At 41.9% G+C, this 23,909-nt stretch overlaps 1 protein-coding gene across 2 annotated transcripts in view; it reads left to right on the forward strand.

Annotated features, from left to right (window-relative positions):
- Positions 1-23,909, forward strand: part of IARS1 (isoleucyl-tRNA synthetase 1) — an 83,530-nt gene that overhangs the window by 50,101 nt on the left and 9,520 nt on the right. For both annotated transcript variants that reach the window (XM_003807832.5, XM_003807833.5), the window contains exons 28-33: positions 364-459; positions 1,345-1,521; positions 2,723-2,828; positions 14,559-14,684; positions 20,294-20,437; positions 21,113-21,265. In XM_003807832.5, coding sequence (XP_003807880.1) covers positions 364-459; positions 1,345-1,521; positions 2,723-2,828; positions 14,559-14,684; positions 20,294-20,437; positions 21,113-21,265 — 802 coding nt within the window. The remainder of the gene's footprint in view (positions 1-363; positions 460-1,344; positions 1,522-2,722; positions 2,829-14,558; positions 14,685-20,293; positions 20,438-21,112; positions 21,266-23,909) is intronic.

Raw genomic sequence — 23,909 nt, forward strand, 5'->3', positions numbered from 1 at the left:
CAAGGGCTTCATGATTATTGATCTTACTTATTAGAAGAGTTGATATTATTTCTTAGATGGCCAAAAAGCAGAGTCATGTGAGGGACTCTGATAAGAGGTGGTCCCAGGGCATCTCCTGTGAGCAGCACCCTACAAAAAAACAAGAAACAAAAACCTGCACACCTTTCTCCAGAGACAGAGGACTAGCTGATTATGAAGAAGTACCTGAATGATAAACTAGATTAATTTTATTGCTTTTGCTCATTTGTGTGAAAAAATAGTGCTGCATTATAGACTCTCCAGATTTAAATAACATTTTGCTGAGTTGGGAAGAAGTGTTTCTCCTTATTTGATTGTCATGGTGTGCACTGTTCATTCCCACAGGCTTTGGTCCTCTTAGATGTCACTCCTGACCAGTCAATGGTAGATGAAGGAATGGCTCGGGAAGTCATCAATCGCATACAGAAACTTCGCAAAAAGGTTAGTTTGTCAGTTAAGAATAAGCTACTGTTTTGGCTTTTTGTTTGTTTTGGTTGTTGGGAGAAGATAGGAGAGGCAGGTAATATAAACCATAGTGATCAATGCATAACAATCACTAATCCATAGTCCATTTGGAATGTATTCTGCAGAAAAGTCACTCCTCTTCCTCTCCCCACGTGTTCACTCCCAAGTCGTAGCTTTCAGCCAGCCTGTGCCTTTTCCCATCCTTTTTTTTAGCTCCGTTGGGCTTCTACAGAATATCCCCTGTGACTGGAGCAGAAGGTAATCAGAGCTGATAGTGTCTTTGCAGAAGGGCAGAGGTGCAGTCAGCATAGACAGGCTTCTAGCTTAGGGGAGATTCCCGGATTTGGACAGAGTTGGGTAGTTTTTCCTTATTAGAGAGCTGAGGAATATGCAGGGAGCTCATCCTGGAGCGCAGAGGGGCTGCAAAGCCCCTGCTAGTGAGAGAATCAGGAATTTCTTGCCCTGTAGAGGGCAGTGACAGCTACCATACATCTTTCTTCCCAGACGGTTCAAGGTCTGAGGAGGCTGTTCCAGCAGATAAGTGGGTGCTTGTGACCTCTGAATCAGTTCAGAGCTTTGTAAGTGGGTTCTAAGTAATTTCTTGGTTTCAACATTCATGAGGTACTGATTGTTCTAGGAAAAGAAACATGCCCTATCCCCCAAAGAGTGGTGAAAAGGACACAAAGTTAATCATGTACTGAGTGCAGTTAGTCTTACGGATCACCCAGCAGGGAGGGAAGGGTGACTGCCCTTCTGTGATGATTCAGCATGGGATCCGTAGCCCTTGTTCAACAGTACCTTCCTTCAGTTCTGATTAATAGAATGTACTTCCCTTTTAAATTTTTCTGTGTGTGTTTTCAGTGCAATCTGGTTCCAACTGATGAAATCACAGTGTACTATAAAGCAAAGTCTGAAGGAACATATCTGAATAGTGTTATTGAAAGCCACACAGAGTTCATATTTACCACCATAAAGGCTCCCTTGAAACCATATCCAGTTTCTCCATCGGATAAAGTCCTTATTCAAGAAAAAACACAGGTGAGTCCTGAGTTCCACTGAACTACTACTAAAGGGTTTCAGATTAGGTTTGACTTTGTGTACTCACGTGTTGATATTCTGTCCCACAGTAGAGATCGGCACAGCACTCTGTCTTGAAGTATTGCTCTGGACAGTAGTGGGTAGAGTCAGAGAGTGGAAGCCCAGAAAAGATGGAGCAGGGAGGGAAGATGGAACTGTTTTCACAACAGTTCTCTTGAGGAAGGTAGCCAGGAGGGTACATGAGCTTTGCCCGGAAATAAAATGGCCTGTTTTTTCTAAAACTAGAAAAGGCAGTGTGTGGATTTTGGTAATTATCATTAAAAGTAAATAGCAATTGGCTTGAAAAACATTTAACTCTTCTGGTAGTGGGTTCTCCATAAAAGTACAGTACAAAAAAAAGAAAGATTACAATAGCATTTCTGTTGTTATCTAGGAATTTTAGATATACTTATGAAAGTATGATATTAAGGTAGGGAAGATATTGGCTTATAACTTAGAAGTAGATCATTTAGACTGGGCACAGTGGCTCACACCTGTAATCCCGGCACTTTGGGAGGCCAAGGCGAGCAGATCGCTTGAGGTCAAGAGTGTGAGACCAGCCTGGGCTGGTGAAACCCCATCTCTACTAAAAATACGAAAATTAGCTGGGCATGGTGGTACACGCCTGTAATCCCAGCTACTCGGGAGGCTGAGGCAGAAGAATCACTTGAACACAGGAGGTGGAGGTTGCAGTGAGCCGAGATCGCATCACTGCACTCCATCCTGGGCGACAGAGCAAGACCCTGTCTGAAAAAAAAAAAAAAAAAAGAAGTTGATCATTTAAAATATACCTCAGTCACTTGCTTAATCATTTTCTCCAGTCTCATTCTATGAGACAAGTAGGACAAGACAAGGAGGGGCTGATGCTGGCTGTTTATTTTTTCAGTGAGGCGAGTTGCATTGTAGTTTCATTTTGTATTTTGCATATTGTGTAATTATTTGACTTTTTTTAAGTGAGCATATATTTTTAAGAAACCAGGATAAGAAGAGAAGAAAAATGGGATATAAATTGTAGCTTTTGATACTTTGAGTAATGAGATTCAATATGTTATCAATTGTGTACAGCTCTTGTTGTTACTGAGAAGTCACTGTGTTACACGATGGTGTGGCACATTGCAGTCAGGTGCCACAGTTACTCAGTCATATGTTCTCATGTGCTCAGTTGAAGGGATCTGAACTGGAAATTACACTCACCAGAGGATCTTCCCTTCCTGGTCCTGCTTGTGCATATGTCAATCTTAACATTTGTGCAAATGGCAGTGAACAAGGTAAGAGTAAATTCCATGATTTGTGTGACTTTTTTTTTAGTTATACTTATGGATGTGAAAAAACAACCAGAAAAACTTATGGATGTTTTTAAGAGAATTGGAAGAATTATTTAATCATGTTTAATAGATAACTTTTTCTTCTTGTCATCAAAATGAATTCACTAGGCGAGATGCAGTGGATCATTCCTGAAATCCTACCGCTTTTGGAAGCCAAGGTGAGAGGATTGCTTGAGGCCAAGAGTTCAAGACCAACCTTGCCAACATAATAAGATCCTGCCTCAATTAAAAAAAAAAAAAAAAGGGCCAGGCATGGTAGCTCACACCTGTAATCCCAGCACTTTGGAAGGCGGAGGCTGGTGGATTACTTGAGGTCAGGAGTTCAAGACCTGATAAACATGGTGAAACCCTGTCTCTACTAAAAATACAAAAATTAGCCAGGCATGGTGGCAGGTACCTATAATCCCAGCTACTCAGGAGGCTGAGGCATGAGAATTTCTTGAACCTGGGAGGTGGAGGTTGCAGTGAGCTGAGATTGCACCATTGCACTCCAGCCTGGGTGACAAAGCAAGACTGTCTCACCAAAAAAAAAAAAGAAAAGAAAAATGAATCCACTAAAGTAAATGATTGGACTTATGCTTGTGGAAGCATGAAGCAGATACAGTTTTCCCTATTCCTCCTGCTAAATACATCTAAACACCCTGGATATTACATGTAAAAACAAGCATAAGAAGACTCTCAAAGATGTAAGGAAGAAAGCAGACCACCTAAGGACCTTGTAACCAAGTGACCTAAAAGTAGTAAGTTCAGGGTTTTCTTTTCTGCCTCGTATACCCAAACTTGGAACTGAAGAAGCTGGCAACCTGGAAATGTCAAGTACAGACCAAAGAAAGCCTCAACAAAAATTCTGCTCCCTTGACAAAGGATCAAGAGATGGGCAGCCTAGCAAGACAGAAAATTTTGAAACAGTAACTGCTCTACTCTAGCCAGACACCATAGAAAAACTATGGCCCCACCACCACCCACATTAGCAAAGGCCAAGTGGGGAGCCTGGACTTCACCCTTGCCAAGCTGAAGACCCCTCCCCTGTCACAGGGGACAGGGGAGGAAGTAGGAAGCTGGGACTTTCATCCTAGTTGGGGGCAGTAATGAGCCCCTCTGCCCGGTGGCATCAGTGGAGGCCACATGGAAAGCCTAGATTTCCATCCCTTCTGGGCAGTAACAAGGCATCCCTCCCATTTACAAATGCATGGCAGCAGTGAGGCCACACACCACGAGCAACTCCTCTGTAGTGTCAGTTAAGGTATGCGTGAAACCCAAACAGGATAAACCCAAAAGAATCCACATCTACATATATCATAATCAAACTTTTGAAAACCAAAGACAAAAAAAGTCTTGTGTGCAGTGAAAAAGATATAACACCTAACTTACAGGGGAAGAACAATTCAAATGATATTGGATTTTTCATCAGGAAGTACAGAGGCCAGAAAATGAAAAGGCAGCATTTTTCAAGTGCTGAAAGATAAGTATTGTCTACCAAGAATTCCATATCAATCAGAAATACCCTTCAGGATGATGGGAAAATAAAGACATTCTCAAGTGAAAGAAAACTAAAAGAATCCGTTCCCAGCAGACCAGTCCTAAAAGAGTAGCTAAAGGATGTTCTTACCACAGAAAGGAAATAATGAAAGAGGGAATCCAGAAACATCAGGAAGGAAAAAAGAAAAATGGAAAATCAAAATGGAGGGTAATTCAATAGACTTTCATTACTCTCATGGGTCCAGCAAGCACTATATCATTGTTCGATGTGGTTCTCTGTGTATATACACTAAGGCCTCAACATCATCAGTGAGTTCTTGGGTCCTGCAACTTTAAGTGAAGTGATGTACTGTGTGCCATGGGAACTTAACTCCTGTGGTAAAGTTGGTTTATTATATAGTACATCATTCTGCTTGAAGTCACAGTTTCCAAGAACCTACCAGCAACATTAAGGATTTACTGAACAAGAAATAATAGTTAAGACAATTACAAAGGAGCAAGGTTTCTACATTTGTCACAAACCGGTAAAATATTGACACCAGTGGACCTTAGGAAGTTATGTTTATGTTAGGTACTACTTGGAGTTACCACTAAGAAAAGACTATACCACAGGATACATATAAAACCCTAGAAAAATAAAAAATGGAACTCTAAAATATGTTTTAAGTAACTGTATTAGTCCGTTTTTCATTGCTATAAAGGAATACCTGAGGCTGGCTAGTTTATAAAGAAGGTTTATTTGGCTCACAGCTCTGCAGGCTGTATGAGAAGCACGGCACAAGCATCTACTTCTGTTGAGGGCCTCAAGAAGCTTTTACTCTGCTTTACAGAAGATGAAGTGGGAGTAAGTGTATCACATGATGAAGAGAGGGAGCAAGATAGAAGCCAGGCTCTTTTAAACAACCAGCTATCGCATGAACTAACAGAGTGAGAACTCGCTCATTACTGCAACAAGGGTACCAAGCCATTCATGAGGGATCGGCACCAGTGACCCAAACACCTCCCACTAAGCCCCACTTTCCCACATTGAGGATCACATTTCAACATGAGAGTTGGAGGAGACAAATATCCAAACTATATCAGTAACCCACAAGAAGCTAGGAGAGAAAATCAGAACAAATATGCCAGGCACAGTGGCTCACGCCTGTAATCCCAACACTGGAAGGCCAAGGCAGGCGGATCACCTGAGGTCAAGAGTTCAAGACCAGCCTGGCCAACATAATGAAACCCCACCTCTACTAAAAATACAAAAATTAGCCAGGCTTGGTGGCGGGCGCCTATAGTCCCAGCTACTCAGGAGGCTGAGACAGGAGAATCGCTTGAACCCGGGAGGCGGAGGTTGCAGTGAGCCAAGATCACGCTCCTATACTCTATACTGGGTGACAGAGCGAGACTCTGTCTCAAAAAAACAAGCAGAACAAATGAAAGATTGGCATATTGTTAAAAACACATTAGCCAAGTATATGCTGTCTATAACAAACTTCTAATATAATGATATAGGTGAGTTGAAAGTAAAAGGGTAGAAAAATATATACTATGCAAACATTAATCAAAAGAAGCAGGAATGGTCATGTTTGTATTAGATGAAACAGACTTCAGAGCAAAGAAAATTACCAGGGGCATTAAATAATGATAGAAGTGTCAGTATACAAAGAAAACAGTGATCCTAAATTTATATGCATCTAACAAAAGAGTTACAAAATACATGAAATAAAAAGATACAGACATTAAAGGAGAAATAGACAAATCTACAACTATAGTTGGAGATTTCAAAGTACCTTTTTCAGTAATCAATAGACCAGTTAGAACACCTCAGCCAAAAATAGCAGAATATAAATTATTTTTGAGCTCTCACAGAACTTTGCTGAGATACATTATAACCTGGGCCATAAAACAAACCTCAGCCAATTAATACAGTTGAAACCAGAGTGTGCTCTCTGACCACAGTAGAATCAAACTATTAATTAGTAATATAATAATGAAAATCTCCACACTCTTAAAAATAAACAACATGCTTTTAAATTATCCATGATTAGAGAAGAAGTCTCAAGAGGAAAAGAAACATAGAACTGAGTGTAAAGGAAAATACGACATCAAAATATGTGGAATGTGGCTAAAGCAGTCCTGAGACGGAAATCTGTTGCACTAAAAACTGAAAGAAAGATGGTTTCAAGTCATAACCTAAGGTCTAAACTCAAGAAACTAGATAGGAAAAAAAGGCAGAATAAATGCAAAGTAAGAAGAAGGAAAAACATAAAAATAAGAGATCAGTGCAATTGAAAACAAAAACGATAGAGAAAATTAATGATACAAAAATCTGGTTCTTACCCAAAAATTCAGCAAAATTAATAAACCTCTAGTGAGACTAATAAAGAAAAAGAAGACACAGTTGCATATCAGGAATAAAAAGAATTATTGATACAGATTGCCAAAATCAAAAACGCAAATACTATGAATAAATCTCCATATGTAAGTTTGACAACTTGGATGCTTGTCGCCCAGGCTGGACAGTGCAGTGATGCCAACTCAGCTCACTGCAACCTCCACCTCCTGGGTTCAAGTGATTCTCATGCCTCAGCCTCCCGAGTAGCTGGGATTCCAGGTGTGCCACACCACGCCTGACGAATTTTTGTATTTTTTTGTAGAGACGGGGTTTCACCCTGTTGGCCAGTCTGGTCTCAAACTCCTGGCCTCAAGTGGTCTGGCCTTCTTTGGCCTCCCAAAATGCTGGGATTACAGGTTTGAGCCACTGTTCCTGGCCTGAAGTGAACCCTGTTTCTAAAAAACACAAACTACTACAACTCACACAATATCAAACAGATAATTTTAATGGCCCTATAATTATTAAGGAGATGAATTTGTAATTTAAAATCTCTGAACTAATCTCCAGGCCCAGTTTCACTGGAGAATTCTTACCAGAATTAACACCAGTTGTACACAGACTCTTCCAGAAAATAGAAGAGGAAGGAACATTTCACTCATTTTATGTGGTTATTAACCTGCTACCAAAACCAGATAAAGACAGTATTAACAAAAAAGATAGGCTGGGCACGGTGGCTTATGCCTGTAATCTCAGCACTTTGGGAGGCCAAGGCGGGTGGGTCACCTGAGGTCAGGAGTTGGAGACCAGCCTGGCCAACATGGTGAAACACCACCTCTACTAAAAATACAAAAATTAGCCAAGCCTGGTGGCGGGCGCCTGTAATCTCAGCCTACTCGGGAGGCTGAGGCAGGAGAATTGCTGTAACCTGGGAGGCAGAGGTTGCAGTGAGCCGAGATCGTGCCATTGCACTCCAGCCCAGGCCGACAACAGCGAGACTCTGTCTCAAAAAAGAAAAAAAAAAAGATAGAAAACAGATATTCCACATGAATATAAATGTAAAATTCTTCCCAATAAATTATTAAATAGAATTCAGCTATGTATACAAAGAATTATGCACCATCACCAAGTGGGATTTATTCCAGGGATGCAAGGCTGATTCAATATTTAAAAATCAATCTAGTCCAGGCGAGGTGGGTCACGCCTGTAATCCCAGCACTTTGGGAGGCTGAGGCGGGTGGATCACAAGTTCAGGAGTTCAAGACCAGCCTGACCAACATGGTGAAACCCTGTCTCTACTAAAAATACAAAAATTAGCCGGGCATGGTGGCGCGTGCCTGTAATCCCAGCTACTCAGGAGAGTGGGATTATTGAGGCAGGAGAATTGCTTGAACCTGGGAGGCAGAGGTTGCAGTGAGCCGAGATCGCACCACTGTGCTCCAGCCTGGGCGACAGAGGGAGACTCCATCTCAAAAAAAAAAAAAAAAAAAAATCAATGTAATTATCGTATTGTCAGACTAAAAGATTACATGAGTATAGCAGTTGATTCATAAAAAGCATTTGATCAAATTCAACACCCATTCATGATGAAAATCCTCACAAAAATAGGAAGAGATGAGGCCTTTGTGGACTGGATAATGAGCATTTTGCAAAAATCCTACAGCTACCATTATACCTAATGGGGAAAGCCTGAATTCTTTCTACCTAAAATCAGGAACAAGGCAGTCACAACTCATATTCGACATTGTACTGGAAGTTCTAGCCAGTGGACCATGGCATGACGAGGAAATAAAAGTCATGCAGATAAAGAAAGGAATAAAGCTGACTCTATAGAAAATCATAAGGAACGTACATACAAACACCTGAAAAAATAAGCCAGGCTTGGTGGCTCACGCCTGTAATCCCACTTTGGGAGCTAAGGCAGGCAGATCACCTGAGGTCAGGAGTTCAAGACCAGCCCGGCCAACATGGTGAAACCCTGTCAAAAAAATATAAAGAATTAGGTGTGATGGTGGTCACCTGTACTCCCAGCTACTCAGGAGGCTGAGGCAGGAGAATCACTTGAACCTGGGAAGCGGAGGTTGCAGTGAGCCGAGATCGCGCCATTCTACTGTAGTTTGGGCAACAAGAACGAACTCCATCTCAAAAAAAAAAAAAAGCTCGTATTGCCTGGTTTTAAGATGTGACCTGGGATCACCATATTGATCTTCCCATGCCAGCTGCTCCCATGATGGTTGTGTGTTTATTTAGACCTGTGATGATGTCTCAGACAGTACATGGTTCCCTGAACTGCTTTGCAACTTCAGTGATGTTGTATGGCATTGAGCTGGTCCATCACTGCCAACATCCTGGCTGTCTCAGGTTACCCTGTAGAAGGAATCGGATGGTCGGTGGTGTGCATCAGTAATGTAAACAAGAACAGTGTTCTTGTACAGAGGGCCAGCAGCATGAGCAGTGATAAGACAGGTAGGGCCTATTTTCCCATCTACCAACTCTAGGACTGGCCATTCCTGGGTCAGTTGACCAGACACCTGGAAAGAAGAGCTCTCAACTCCAAGATTATTTTCTTAGGAATAGCTTTAAATGCAGCCACAGCTTGGTCGTCTGCCTTAATATGATTTGATATGTTTTGCAATTTACTGTCCTGCTGTAAGCGTTCATATTATGAGGGAAAAAACCATACAAATCATCGCTAAATCTGTTATTTTTAAATGTTTGGCCTTTTTCTGTACCCTTTGGATTCAAGCATTAATTGGGTTTCCAAAGTAATTGAATAGAAATCATATTGCTTATAAAAAAGAAAAAAAACTTTTGAGTCACAGGATGTAAGATAAACATACAAAAATGAATTTTATTTCATACTAGCAATCTATACTAGCAGTGAACAAGTGGGCAATGAAATTAAAAATGTGGTATCATTTACAGTCACTTAAAAAAAGATGCTAGGCCAGGCGTGGTGGTTCATGCATGTATTCCCAGCATTTTGGGAGGCTTAGGCGGGAGGATTACTTTAGCCTGGGAGTTTGAGACCAGCCTCGGCAACAAAGTGAGACCCCATCTCTACAAGAAATAAAAAACTAGGCAAGTGTGGTGGTGTTCGCCTTTAGTCCCAGCTACTTGGGAGGCTGAGGTCGGAGGATTGCTTGACCCTAGGAGATGGAGGCTGCAGTGAGCCATGATCATGCCACTACAGCCTGGGCCACACAGTGAGACCTTGTCTCCAAAAAAATATTCAGATGTAAACCTAATAAAACATGTTAGGACTTGTATACTGAAAACTTCAAAATAGTGATGAAAAAAATCAGACAAAATCTAAGTAAGTGGAGAGACATGTGTATGGATTAGAAGATTCAATATAGTAAAAATGTCTCTTCTATCCTGCTGTGGTTTGAGTGTGTCCTCCAAAACTCAGGTTAAAATGTCATTGCCATTGTGACAGCATCATGAATTAGTTAATTACTTCACAAGAGTTATGGTAATTCTTACCCAGTCCAATGGTGTGATCTTAACATCAGAAACCTGTACTTGTCAGAGTCCTTTCCATTGCATCTCCTCAAAGATGAAACACTTTAGATTCACTGTTGCTTACAATAGTTTTCAGGAAAGTACCAGAGTAAAACAATTAACTATCGTTGGATGACAAGACTTTAAATGGCCATGGTTAAATATCTAATGAGAGTTCATTATACTAATGTTGCAATTGACAAGGAAGTTTAGTTATTTCTGTGGTATACAGCATTTTAAGGTAACTAGAATTATGACTGATAACATTAGACCAGGTCTATCAGATTTCTAAGAATTTCACACAATTTCTGGAACACATTATTTGTACAAGTTAAAGAAGGTTAAACAACATTTCTTATTTGACAGTGCTTCCCATGCAGATCTAACGTAGTCAAATAAGTCTAACTTGTTTACTGTTTCTCTTCATAATGAAAGAAAATTCTCTTGAGATATTTCAGGGGGCCTCTGGAAGCTCCCAAAGTTAGCTCGAGGTCAGAAAGACTTAAGTTTAGAGTTTGATTTTGGGAAGCTAGTAAAAAATATCAAAGGCTTAAAACACTTGATTAATAGGATTGCAGGTCACTGAAGCTACAGTCACTCATTTAACCAGAGTGATAATTAAAAATATCAAAGGCAAATATAGAAAGTCACACAGTTATAAAAAGACCTGAGCAGTTTTAATAGAGAGGACTCTGTTTCTCTGTTTTCTTTTCTGTAGAGACAATGTCTCACTACACTGCCCAGTCTGGTCTTGAACTCCTGGACTCAAGCAATCCTCCTACCTCAGCCTCCCAAAGTGCTCGTATTATTAAGGCTTATTAATTTGATAATTTATAAATAAATTCATTCAGAACTTACCCAGGTTGACCACACATAAAATTCCTTTTCCAAGATTCCTCTTCCACAAACCTACTACAACTTTCTTATACCCTTCTGTTTTGGATTAAATTCTTCCTTCCTCTTACTGTGAAACAAGTCATTCTACTATAAGGCAAAAGTTAGTCTTTTTCTCTTAACGAACACACATCCTTCATACTTCATAGCTTCACCTTACCAAAACCATGTCTTTTCCTCACATACAGAATCATTTCTCTTATTCTAGTTATAACTGTCACATCAGCATTCTATAGATTGGCAAATCTATGAATCAAATTTGTAGAAACATATGCTTCCTTGTAGTATAATTTATGTTCCACTATTAATGCTTCAGTATTTTATTTGGAAAATATCTACATATCCAATGAATATTCATCATTTAAATTAACAAAACCCCAAGGCTGTAAATTACCAGTGGGGAGCTATTTTTGAGTAGACATAACACAAACAAAGCTAGCTATCATTAAGTTATTTCTCTGTTAGCTACTTTTACAGCATGTGCATGTTCGGCAGTCTTCACAAAAACAAGAATCCTAAAAAGTTTAATAGATGAGATTTTTTGTTTTATTGCTGCACTCGAAAAACGTGAAGTAATGGATACTGGCACCCACTTGCACATTGTTCATAGGTTGAACTCATAGTTGTATAATTATAAATATGTAGTGGAGGTAACATAAACTTATTTGATAATAAATCCTGGTAGGATTTAAAAGTTGTATATCTGCATTATATATTCTTACCCAAGTCACATGAACTTGAAAAGCATGTGTGTTGGTTTCTATATTGCTGAGAGAATACTTAATTTATGTGAAATGCTTATTTTTCTTTAAATCAATTAAATAGAAATCTTTTATGAATTAATTTTTGACCATACCATCTGGAGGTAGAAAAACATCTCATGGCTGGGTGTGGTGGCTCACGCCTGTAATCCTAGCCCTTTTGGAGGCCGATGCAGGCGGATCACCTGAGGTCAGGAGTTCAAGACCAGCCTGACTAACATGGAGTAACTCCATCTCTACTAAAAAAAAAAAAAATCAAATACAAAATTAGCTGGGCATGGTGGCACATGTCTGTAATCCCAGCTACTCAAGAGGCTGAAGGAGGAGAATCACTTGAACCCGGGAGGTGGAGGTTGCTGTGAGCCAAGATCGTGCCATTGCACTCCAGCCTGGGCAACAAGAGCAAAACTCCGTCTCAAAAAAAAAAAGAAAAAAGAAAAAAATAACACATATACGTAACATACCTACATGCACAGGCATGTATAAGCATACAGATAAGCAGATTTCTTAGCTTTCATTTGAAAACTAGCCATGTGCTAGGTACTATAATATAAAACACACTAGTTTATGAAACAATAGCTGGATCAAAAGTATATTCCCAGCAGATGGAATAAATTAAGGTTACTTGCTTAGGTGGCCAAAGTGCTCTACTAGTATTTTTGGAAAAGTCTTAAGATTTTTCATTTAAACATTAAACAAAGAGTTTTAAAGCCTTGACACAAAACACTGTCCTTAAAAGGGAAAAGTGATACATTGAACTAAATGAAAATTTAGGTTTTGCTTTGAACATCCTATAAAAGGATGAAAGACAAGCTACAGACTGGGAGAAAATCTTTATAAAACAACATATTTGACAAAAGACATATCTAGAATACGTAAAGATCTTTTAAATCTCAACAGCAAAGAAAAATCCAGTTAGAAAATGGGGTAGAGATATGAACAGACATTTACCAAAGGGAGTATACAAATGACAGAAATGTCCATGACAATATTTAACGTCATTAGCCGTTAGGAAAATTCAAGTTGAAATCACATTGAGGTCTTAATACACAGCTATCACAATGACTAAAATTGCAAGTAGTGACAGCACCAAATGCTGTATCTCATACATTGCTGGTGAGAATATAGAATGGTATGATCACTCTGGAAAATAGTTCGGCAGTATCAGAAAACTAAATATGTGCTTTCTATAATGACTCGCAGTTGCACTCCTAGGTGTTTATCCCAGAGAACTGAAAATTTGTTCACCACCACATGAATGTATATAGTACTTATATTCATAATAGCACCAAACTATAGACGACCCAGATATTCTTCAGCAGATAAATGGCTAAGCAAACTGGGGTACATATCAATAGAACATTACACAGTAATAAAAAGGAACAACTATCAGCACAGTAACTTATTTTAATCCTTAGAAATTGATGCCAACTGAGGCCAGGCACAGTTGCTCATGCCTGTAATCCCAGCACTTTGGGAGGCCGAGGCAGGCAGATCACCTGAGGTCAGGAGTTTGAGACCAGCCTGGCCAACATGGTGAAACCCCGTCTCTACTGAAAAAATACAAAAATTAGCCAGGCGTGGTGGTGGGTGCTTGTAATCCCAGCTACTTGGGAGGTTGAAACAGGAGAATCTCTTGAATCCAGGAGGCAGAGGTTGCGGTGAGCCGAAATCGCACTACTGCATTCTAGCCTGAGCGACAAAGCTAAACTCCATCTCAAAAAAAAAAAAAAAGAAAAGAAAAGAAATTGTTGCCAACTAAAAAAAGTCCCAAAAGGTTCCATACTGTATGATTGCATTTACATAACATGTTTTAAATGATAAGATTATAGAAATGGAGACTGTTTGCCAGGGATTAAGGAGGGAATGGGCCTGGGAGGGAATTGGGTATGGATATTAAAAGGCAACACGAGGATTCTCATGGTGGCAGAACTACTCTGTATCTTAATGATGGTGATGGGTACAGGATTTTACACGAGTGATAAAATTGCATAGAACTAAACATACCCACATGTACACATGCCCCAGTGAGTAAAAGTAAAACTGAGGCAATCTGAATAGGATCAGTGGATTGCATCAATGTCAATATGCTGGTTGTGGTATACACTGTAGTTTTGTAAAATGTCACCATTAGGGGAAACTGGGTAAAGGGCCTGTGGTATCTCACTACGTGCATTTGGCTCTGCAATTAACTCAAAATGTTCAAATATATTAATAAAGTAAATATCCATACATGAATCTAAGGTGCAGAATAAATCAACATCAGGGGTCAGATAGTATTTTTAACCATCGTGACCTGTGGGAATATACATATGGCACAAAATGAAAAATGACAATCATAAATAAGAATCACGAATACAAAGGTTTAAATCTAGAAAAAGACAAGAACAGATTGCCTGGTAGAGTTCTATGCCTGGACCATATCTACCAAGGATTGCCAGAACACATGCCAAGGATGGAGATGTGTGTGTGTGTGTGTGTGTAGTGTATATATTACATATACACTATATATGTATATATATGTATATATATCCATCCTTGGTATGCTTTTATATGTATATAATAAGCTATATATACACATATATATAGTGTATAGTTGGGGGAAAAGGAAAAAAATTAGGGCTTGAACCCCTTTGTATCCCTTTTCCTCCAAATGTAACATTTTCTTTTTAGTTTTATTTGTCTGATTGAGGTGTTATTTTTGTGGCTTTTTAGGTGGAGTATTGCTTCTGGAAAATCCAAAAGGTGACAATAGGTTGGACCTTTTAAAGCTGAAGAGTGTTGTCACTAGCATTTTTGGTGTGAAAAATACAGAGCTGGCTGTCTTCCATGATGAAACAGGTATGTGGAAAGTGAGAGGAGCCTACGTCCTTTGACTCAAGATGGATTGGTGAAGGTCTTAATTTGCTGTCAGTTGTACTATACAACTTTTGCATTTTTCCTAACTCTTTTGAGTCAGGGCCCAACTCGTCAGCAGTGCCTGCCTGCAGTGTCTATTCATGCCTCCTCATTGTGTCATGTGACTGAAAACCCTGGGCTTAATGGATCTAATCTTTCCCTCTCACCTGTTAGCTAGCTGGTGGACTTCAGGCTTCAGAGTCCTCCGTTGTGAGGTTGTTTTTGTTTTTGAGACAGGGTCTCACTCTTGTCACCCATGCTGGAGTACAGTGATGCAGTCATGGCTCACTGCACCCTCGGCCTCCTGGGCTCAAGTAATCCTCCTGCCTTGACCTCCCAAGTAACTGGGACTACAGGCATGCACCACCATGCTTGGCTAATTTTATTTAATTTTTTTGGAGAGACCAAGTCAGTATATTGCCCAGTCTGGTCTTGAACCCAGGGCCTTAAGCAGTCCCCCTGCCTTGGCCTCCCAAAGTGCCGAGATTCCGGGTGTGAGCTACCACACCCAACCATGAGTTTTAACTTTATTAAACACAATGCCTGGATCTCACTAAGTCTGGATTCTCAATAAAGCAAACCTGAAAAATTTTTAAAGAATTATAGATGCATTCTCCCACTGTTACGTATTGAATTGTGACCTCTGAAAAAAAAAGATTATGTCCTAACCCCTTGTATCTCTAAATGTGACCTGTGGAAATAGGATTATCGCAGATGTAACTAGTTAGGATGAGGTCATACTGGAGTAGCGTGGGCCCCTAATCCAGTATGACTCTTGTCATTATAAGAAGGTGACCATCGGGCTGGTCTCCAGCTCCTAACCGCGAGTGATCCGCCAGCCTCGGCCTCCCGAGGTGCCGGGATTGCAGACGGAGTCTCGTTCACTCAGTGCTCAATGGTGCCCAGGCTGGAGTGCAGTGGCGTGATCTCGGCTCGCTACAACCTCCATCTCCCAGCCGCCTGCCTTGGCCTCCCAAAGTGCCGAGATTGCAGCCTCTGCCCGGCCGCCACCCCGTCTGGGAAGTGAGGAGCGTCTCTGCCTGGCCGCCCATCATCTGGGATGTGAGGAGCCCCTCTGCCTGGCTGCCCAGTCTGGAAAGTGAGGAGCGTCTCTGCCCGGCGGCCATCCCATCTAGGAAGTGAGGAGCGCCTCTTCCCGGCCGCCATCCCATCTAGGAAGTGAGGAGCGTCTCTGCCCGGCCGCCCATCGTCTGAGATGTGGGGAGCGCCTCTGCCCTGCTGCCCCGTCCGGGATGTGAGGAGCGTCTCTGCCCGGCCGCCCCGTCTGAGAAGTGAGGAGACCCTCTGCCTGGCAACCACCCCGTCTGAGAAGTGAGGAGCCCCTCCGCCCAGCAGCCGCCCCGTCTGAGAAGTGAGGAGCCCCTCTGCCCGGCAGCCACCCCGTCTGGGAAGTGAGGAGCGTCTCCGCCCGGCAGCCACCCCGTCCGGGAGGGAGGTGGGGGGGGTCAGCCCACCGCCCGGCCAGCCGCCCCGTCCGGGAGGTGAGGGGCGCCTCTGTCCGGCCGCCCCTACTGGGAAGTGAGGAGCCCCTCTGCCTGGCCAGCTGCCCCGTCTGGGAGGGAGGTGGGGGGGTCAGCCCCCCGCCCGGCCAGCCGCCCCGTCCGGGAGGTGAGGGGCGCCTCTGCCCGGCCGCCCCTACTAGGAAGTGAGGAGCCCCTCTGCCCGGCCACCACCCCGTCTGGGAGGTGTACCCAACAGCTCATTGAGAACGGGCCATGATGACAATGGCGGTTTTGTGGAATAGAAAGGGGGGAAAGGTGGGGAAAAGATTGAGAAATCGGATGGTTGCCGTGTCTGTGTAGAAAGAGGTAGACATGGGAAACTCTTCATTTTGTTCTGTACTAAGAAAAATTCTTCTGCCTTGGGATCCTGTTGATCTGTGACCTTACCCCCAACCCTGTGCTCTCTGAAACATGTGCTGTGTCCACTCAGGGTTGAATGGATTAAGGGTGGTGCAAGATGTGCTTTGTTAAACAGATGCTTGAAGGCAGCATGCTCGTTAAGAGTCATCGCCACTCCCTAATCTCAAGTACCCAGGGACACAAACACTGCGGAAGGCTGCAGGGTCCTCTGCCTAGGAAAACCAGAGACCTTTGTTCACTTGTTTATCTGCTGACCTTCCCTCCACTATTGTCCTGTGACCCTGCCAAATCCCCCTCTGCGAGAAACACCCAAGAATGATCAATAAAAAAAAAAAAAAAGGTGGCCATGTGAAGACATAGAAACACACGGAGAAAATGCCATGTGGTGACAAAGGCAGAGATTGGAGTTACACACAGCTGCAAGCCAAGAAACAACCAAGATTGCCGGGAGCCTCCAGAAGCTAGGAAGAGGCAAAAAAGGATTCGCCTACAGGTTTCAGAGGGAGCACATCTGCCAACACTTTAATTTTGGACTTCTGACCTCCAGAACTTTGAGACAGTAAATTTATTTTATTTTTATTCCCTAGCCCCCTGCAGTTTATGGGACTTTACTATGGCAGCCTCAGAAAACTAATACTCATTTTATGAATCTGAATGCTCATTTTCAGAAACTTTTAAATAACTTAAAAGAAGAAATGCAAATGGCCAACTAAGGAACAACTGGTGCATCTTAATGGTAATCAGGAACTTGCAAGATAGTACCACAGTGAGGTACTATTAACTGCCACCAGATTGGCAAAAACTAGAAGAATCTGGCAGACTCAAATGTTGTCAGGGATATTGCATAATGGGAACTCTCATTCACTGCTGGATTATGAATTGTTGGAACCACTGGAAAACTGTTTGCTATTGTATCCATTAAAGGTTGGATAGGAGAAGCAAAAGCAATGTGGGAGAAACCAAGTAAAATTCTACAAGAAGGTAGCAAGTTAGAGGTCTGAGAAAAATCTCTAACCAGGTTCCACCAAGGTGGTGGATAAGTCAGTGGAAAGCTGGATCTCTGCCTAAAGTCACGGTAGGATGAGAAGTAGAAACGAGCAAAAACAGGCTAGAGTGCACATCTATCTGACCTCATCCCACACTGACAGGTGCCTTGCAGAAGAAACTGCTGGTACACTTTTCCAGAGAGTTGCACACATTCCTGGCCTGGAAGTTGGAAGAGCAGAGGCAGGAGCGTGGGCTGCTCACTGTCCCACTTAACCCAACAAGTTGGCAGATTCACAGCAACCTGAGAAAGCCAAGGGCACGGGCCCCATGTTAGCCTGTTTAGCATAATGACTGTTACTAAACTTCTACCTTCTAAATCCTGTGTAGATTTGTCTGTGATCAAGCCATTACCCAGAACCAGGTCAGACAGAGAACCTGGGAAATAGTTTTAGCTTAGCTGCATTGACACAGGATGAAACCACCATAGTTCACCCCATTGTGATCTTGACATCTATACATGGCTCTTTAAATCATATGTAACTTCCAAATAAAGACCCTAGTAGATTAAAAAAAAAAAAAAATCACACTTTTAACTCTTTCTTGTACTGCTTCAAAGATGCTAACTTCATTACCCAAAACGAGATAGAAAGTTACCTTATCCTTCTTTGGGTGATGTTGATTTCTCTTCTAGCTGAGCCATACGTCCCTCTTTTGCTGTTCTTTAACTTCACTGAGGTATAAGGTTAACCCGTTAAAATATTTCATGTTATATGGTAAGGAAATAAGAGAGTGGAAAAATAAGAATTGGCTAATATATATTAATATACATAATGCCACACTTCATTTGCTGAAAAATGAGTTCTCTGGTCAAGCGATGCTATGTGGAATGCTGTGTTGGTAAATAAGACATTTTCTACCTCCATGGATGGTGGGTTTGCCAGAAGCATTATAGGTGACAGTGGCAAATCCTTGTCCAAAAGGAGTGTGTGTTCCAGTAAGACCAAAGCACTGCCTTTTCCCATAATGGAAACAGTGCAGTACAACCAAGCTGCCATCAGGAGTCTGGCTTGTCTTTCCTGGCAATAACACTGTATCGAAAGCTCAAGTAATGGTTCCCGCTGTTGGTAGGTGGGATACGCAGTAGCAGCTGTAGCAAAATCAGCCTTAGGGAGTGGAAGTAATGTTGTGGAGCCCGTGGTTATTCTTCCTCCCAGCCTGGGTGGCCCCTTTGTTCATCAGTCCATTGGGCAAGGGCAGAAGTGGCTGGCGGCAGAATAGATCATGTCCACTGATTATTATTATTATTATTAATTATTTACTTTTTATTTTTTATTTTTTGAGACAGGGTCTCACTCTATCACTCAGGCTGGAGTGCAGTGGCTCAATCATAGTTCAGTGTAACCTCAAACTTCTGGGCTCAAGCAGTCCTCCCACCTCAGCCTCCAAAGTAACTAGGAGTACAGACACATGCCACCATGCCTGGCTAATTCTTTTCTTTTTTGTAGAGAGGAGGTCTTGCTGTATTGCCCAGGCTCAGTCTCCTGGCCTCAAGCAGTCCTCCCCTTTCTGCCTCCCAGAGTGATAGGATTACAGGTGTGAGCCACTGTGCCCAGCCTCACCCATTTTTAGATCCTCATTCATAGTCTGCCCATTTGTAGAGATCTGTCCACATACCTCTTGCCCTAACTTCCTTGTCACCAGTTTTCTAATTCTGTTCTTTGAGTCCCTGGCTGTTCTCGTTTAGTCCAGCTATTGGCCAGTGTCCATGAATCAGTGTAGATCTACTCCTAGCTATTTCTGCTGAGCAAAATGACCAGCCGGCTGCACTGAAAGAAGCTGTGCCCATTGGGAGGATTTCCACCCATCACTATTCTTCAGGGCTACCCAGAGTCAGAACAGGGCCGTTAAGACTGTAATTGTCTACTTTGGATGATACAGCGTATTGTGCAGTAAAGCCCTACACAGCAAGCCCTAAAATGTTTTCTTTCTCTGCCAGCCAGTCCTGGAAGACTTCCTACAAGGCCACACCTGTGGTTGAGAGAAGAGACCATGTGGGGCCTAGGCTGAGCATGAGCATCTAGCCACTGGTGCAGCAGGTTCCTTGTTCCCTGAGCCAGTGCCCCAGCCTAGTCTCATACCTACCATTTCCACTCAATATTTGGAGGCTGCCCTGTGGGCCTGTCCTATATCACAACCATTACCAGTCATCTGCCTGCGCATGCATCCCCAAGCAACGTTTAATGTTCTCTAAATGAAATTACACTGCATATGTTCTGTGTATCATGCTTTTTTTCACATCTGCTCCTGAGTCAAATAACATCTTCTGACTGTAATTAGCACTTTTTAATGTAAGTTTTTCATGGTGAAGCTTGAGATTCTGATACAGGAGGAAATTTTAAGAGGAGCTGTATTATACAGAGAAAATACTAAAATAGAGAAAACAATTAGCCCTATATTTCAGATTATGAATATTGTGATGTTTGTTTTGCAACATTGAGATTTCCTACCATTACATGTCATTAAAGGCTGGTTTTATAGAAAAGGCAATGTCTCTTGATAAACAGAAATTAAGTGGAAAGCATTATCGTAAAAAGATACATGATAGTTAAATAGGAAAAATTGAATGACTTCAGTTTTGAATTTGTTCGTTAACCCTGAAAGAATTGTTGTTGTTATTTTTAGAAATACAAAACCAAACTGACTTACTGAGTCTTAGTGGAAAAACACTTTGTGTGACTGCAGGATCGGCTCCCTCTCTGATCAACAGTTCTAGTACTCTTCTTTGTCAGTATATCAACCTACAGCTCCTGAATGCGGAGCCACAAGGTATGTGCCTCCCCACAGCAGGCAGACTGTGGGGTGCTGGGCATTGAGGTTGTCTTTAATATTCAAATATGTGTGTATTTCTAGTCGGCTTCAAAGTATTGCTTTAAAGTGTGGGCTCTCACGCAACTTTGGGGAGCAACCACAGGCTTTTCTTTTGGTGTGTTATAGAGACCCTCATCCATCTGGCATGGTTAGGAAATGAAAAAACTGGTTAGGTAAAAATTACAACTAAATTGTTTGAGTGCCAAAACATTTTAATCTCAAATTTTACATTCTTTTCTGAGGAAAAATGTTCTGAAAACTTCTATACCTCCATGCCTTAATCAACAGACTAGATTGATAGTGATTTTTTTCCTGATATTTTAGGATCCTCATTGTGCACATTTGTACTGAAGTCTTCGGGCTCCTCACTTCACTGTGTACTGAGTATCTGCTCCCCAAGCTGCTGGGCTTTTATATAAGTTTTTTTTTTTTTTCTTTTTCCCCTTCCCCTTCACCTCTATGAAATGTTGAGAGCTGTTTCTGCATGGACTGCATCTTCAGCGGTCACACTCACGCTCCTGGACGCACTGCTGGCCTCAGCACTGCCTGTTAGAGCTGTCCGCAGTGGCCACCTCTTTTGGAGCTAGAGGGTGAACTCTGGAGATTTAATCCAGTTTGTTCTGTCTTCCACAGAGTGTTTAATGGGGACAGTGGGCACTCTCCTGCTTGAAAACCCACTTGGGCAGAATGGACTCACCCACCAAGGTCTTCTGTATGAAGCAGCCAAGGTGTTTGGCCTTCGGAGCAGGAAGCTAAAGCTGTTTCTGAATGAGACCCAAACGCAGGGTAAGGAGATTGTGGACCGTAAGTTTTTTATTTTTGTTGAAAGTAGATTTTGATGCCATTAACCATTTGTAGCATATACATGTAAGATAGTACTATTGTTATCCTGTTTTGTTATTCTTTCCCCAGAAATTTACCATAATATAATTTTCTTTTCTTTTTTTTTTTTTTGAGACTGAGTCTCACTTTGTCTCCCAGGCTGGAGTGCAGTGGCACGATCTTGGCTTACTGCAACCTTTGCCTCCTGGGTTCAGGCCTGGGGCTTCAACCCAGGAACAAGGATTCTCCTGCCTCAGACTTCCGAGTAGCTGGGACTACGGGCGCCTGCCACCATGGCTGGCTCATTTTTGGATTTTTAGTAGAGACGGGGTTTCACCATGTTGGCCAGGCTGGTCTCAAACTCCTGACCTCAGGTGATCTGCCCGCCTTGGCCTCCCAAAGTGCTGGGATTACAGGCGTGAGCCGTGACGCCCGGTCAATAATATAATTTTTTAATAGCAATTAAAAGTATAATTACTTTTTGCTAAATCTAAAAACTACATTGGTATGTTATTAAAAATACATGCTTCTAGGTAAATCAGCATATTTGCTGACCCTAAAATTGTTCTTTCCCCCAAAAGTCAAAATTATCACAGGGTTGTAAAATAGCCTGACATTACAGCCTTACAGCTGACATTATACCTCCCTTTACAGTTTATAAAACATGCTTACCTGCATTTTCTCGAGACACATAACACTGTGAAGAGCTAGGTCATCAGTTGACATATTTCACATTCTATTATCTAGAAAATAGAAATTAAGGATGGCGACCTGCACTTACTTGCTGGTGTCAGGCAGCTTATTTTCTCCTCCTCCCGTTCTCCCACTTAGCACTATTCACTTCTGAGATTTCAGCTTCTGTGGCTGCTCTGTCAACTTCTCTGTTGACATCCTCACCCTACCCTCTGAGTTTCGTTCTGTAATCCTGCTACACATCAGACATGTTCACTTTAATCTTGCTGCCACTGCAATCACTTCCCCAGACAGCTTCCCTTTGTGGGATCTGTTTTTTTCTATTTATACCCATTCTTGACATCTCAATTCAAGACTTTTACCATCCCATCCTTTTATTTGTAACACCTGATAGCCTGGGATTTATTGGGCTTTCTGTGTCAGTATTTGTGTCTTTCGGCACTTGTGGAAAATTGCCGACATTATCTTGTCCAACTTACCTGTTATTCATTCTCTCTGGTATTCTCTCCTTCTGACACCTTGTTTAGACATATTTTAGATGGACTTTCTCACTCTATCCTACCTCTTATTCTCTTTTCCTATTTTCCCTCCTTTTGTCCTTATATACTAAATTCTGGATAATTTTGGCTTTTTTATCTTACCCTTGTTCCTCTGCAGGTAAGGTGCTTCTTTTCTCTGCTTCCTTGAAGATTTTCCCTTTGTCTTTTACTTTCTGCAGTTTATGATTTCCCTAGGTGTACATTTTTTGGTATAAGGCAGTCTTTATTTCTGTTACAGTGTTTTGGTTTTTTTGTTTTGTTTTGTTTTGTTTTTGAGACTTGGTCTTGTTCTGTCACGCAGGCTGCAGTGCAGTGGCTCAATCACAGCTCACTGCAGCCTCAAACTCCTGGGATCCAGCGATCCTCCCACCTCAGCCTCCCTAGCTAGGACTACAGGCACGCGCCACCATGCCCAGCTAATTTTAAAATTTTTTTGTAGGGTCAGGGTCTCGCTATAAGGTCAAGGCTGGTCTTGAACTCCTGCCTTCAAGTGATCCTCCCACCTTGGCCTCCCAAAGCATTGGGATTACAAGCGAGAACCACCACACCCTGCCTAATTTCTACCATTTTCATTCTATTCGTGTTTTTTGTTTGTTTTTTTGTTTGTTTGTTTGTTTTGAGACAGAGTTTCACTCTTGTTGCCCAGGCTGGAGTGCAGTGGCACAATATCCCAGCTCGTTGCAACCTTCACCTCCTGGGTTCAAGCGATTCTCCTGCCTCAGCCTCCCGAGTAGCTGGAATTACAGGCATGTGCCACCATGTGCAGATAATTTTTGTAATTTTATTTTTTTTTTTTATGATTATTTTTATTATTATTATACTTTAAGTTTTAGGGTACATGTGCATATTGTGCAGGTTAGTTACATATGTATACATGTGCCATGCTGGTGTGCTGCACCCACTAACTCGTCATCTAGCATTAGGTATATCTCCCAATGCTATCCCTCCCCCCTCCCCCCACCCCACAACAGTCCCCAGAGTGTGATATTCCCCTTCCTGTGTCCATGTGATCTCATTGTTCATTTCCCCCCTATGAGTGAGAATATGCGGTGTTTGGTTTTTTGTTCTTGCGATAGTTTACTGAGAATGATGATTTCCAATTTCATCCATGTCCCTACAAAGGACATGAACTCATCATTTTTTATGGCTGCATAGTATTCCATGTTGTATATGTGCCACATTTTCTTAATCCAGTCTATCATTGTTGGACATTTGGGTTGGTTCCAAGTCTTTGCTATTGTGAATAATGCCACAATAAACATACGTGTACATGTGTCTTTATAGCAGCATGATTTATAGTCCTTTGGGTATGTACCCAGTAATGGAATGGCTAGGTCAAATGGTATTTCCAGTTTTAGATCCCTGAGGAATCGCCA

Source organism: Pan paniscus, chromosome 11 (genome assembly GCF_029289425.2).
Source record: "Pan paniscus chromosome 11, NHGRI_mPanPan1-v2.0_pri, whole genome shotgun sequence".
In the NCBI taxonomy this organism is placed as follows: domain Eukaryota; kingdom Metazoa; phylum Chordata; class Mammalia; order Primates; family Hominidae; genus Pan; species Pan paniscus.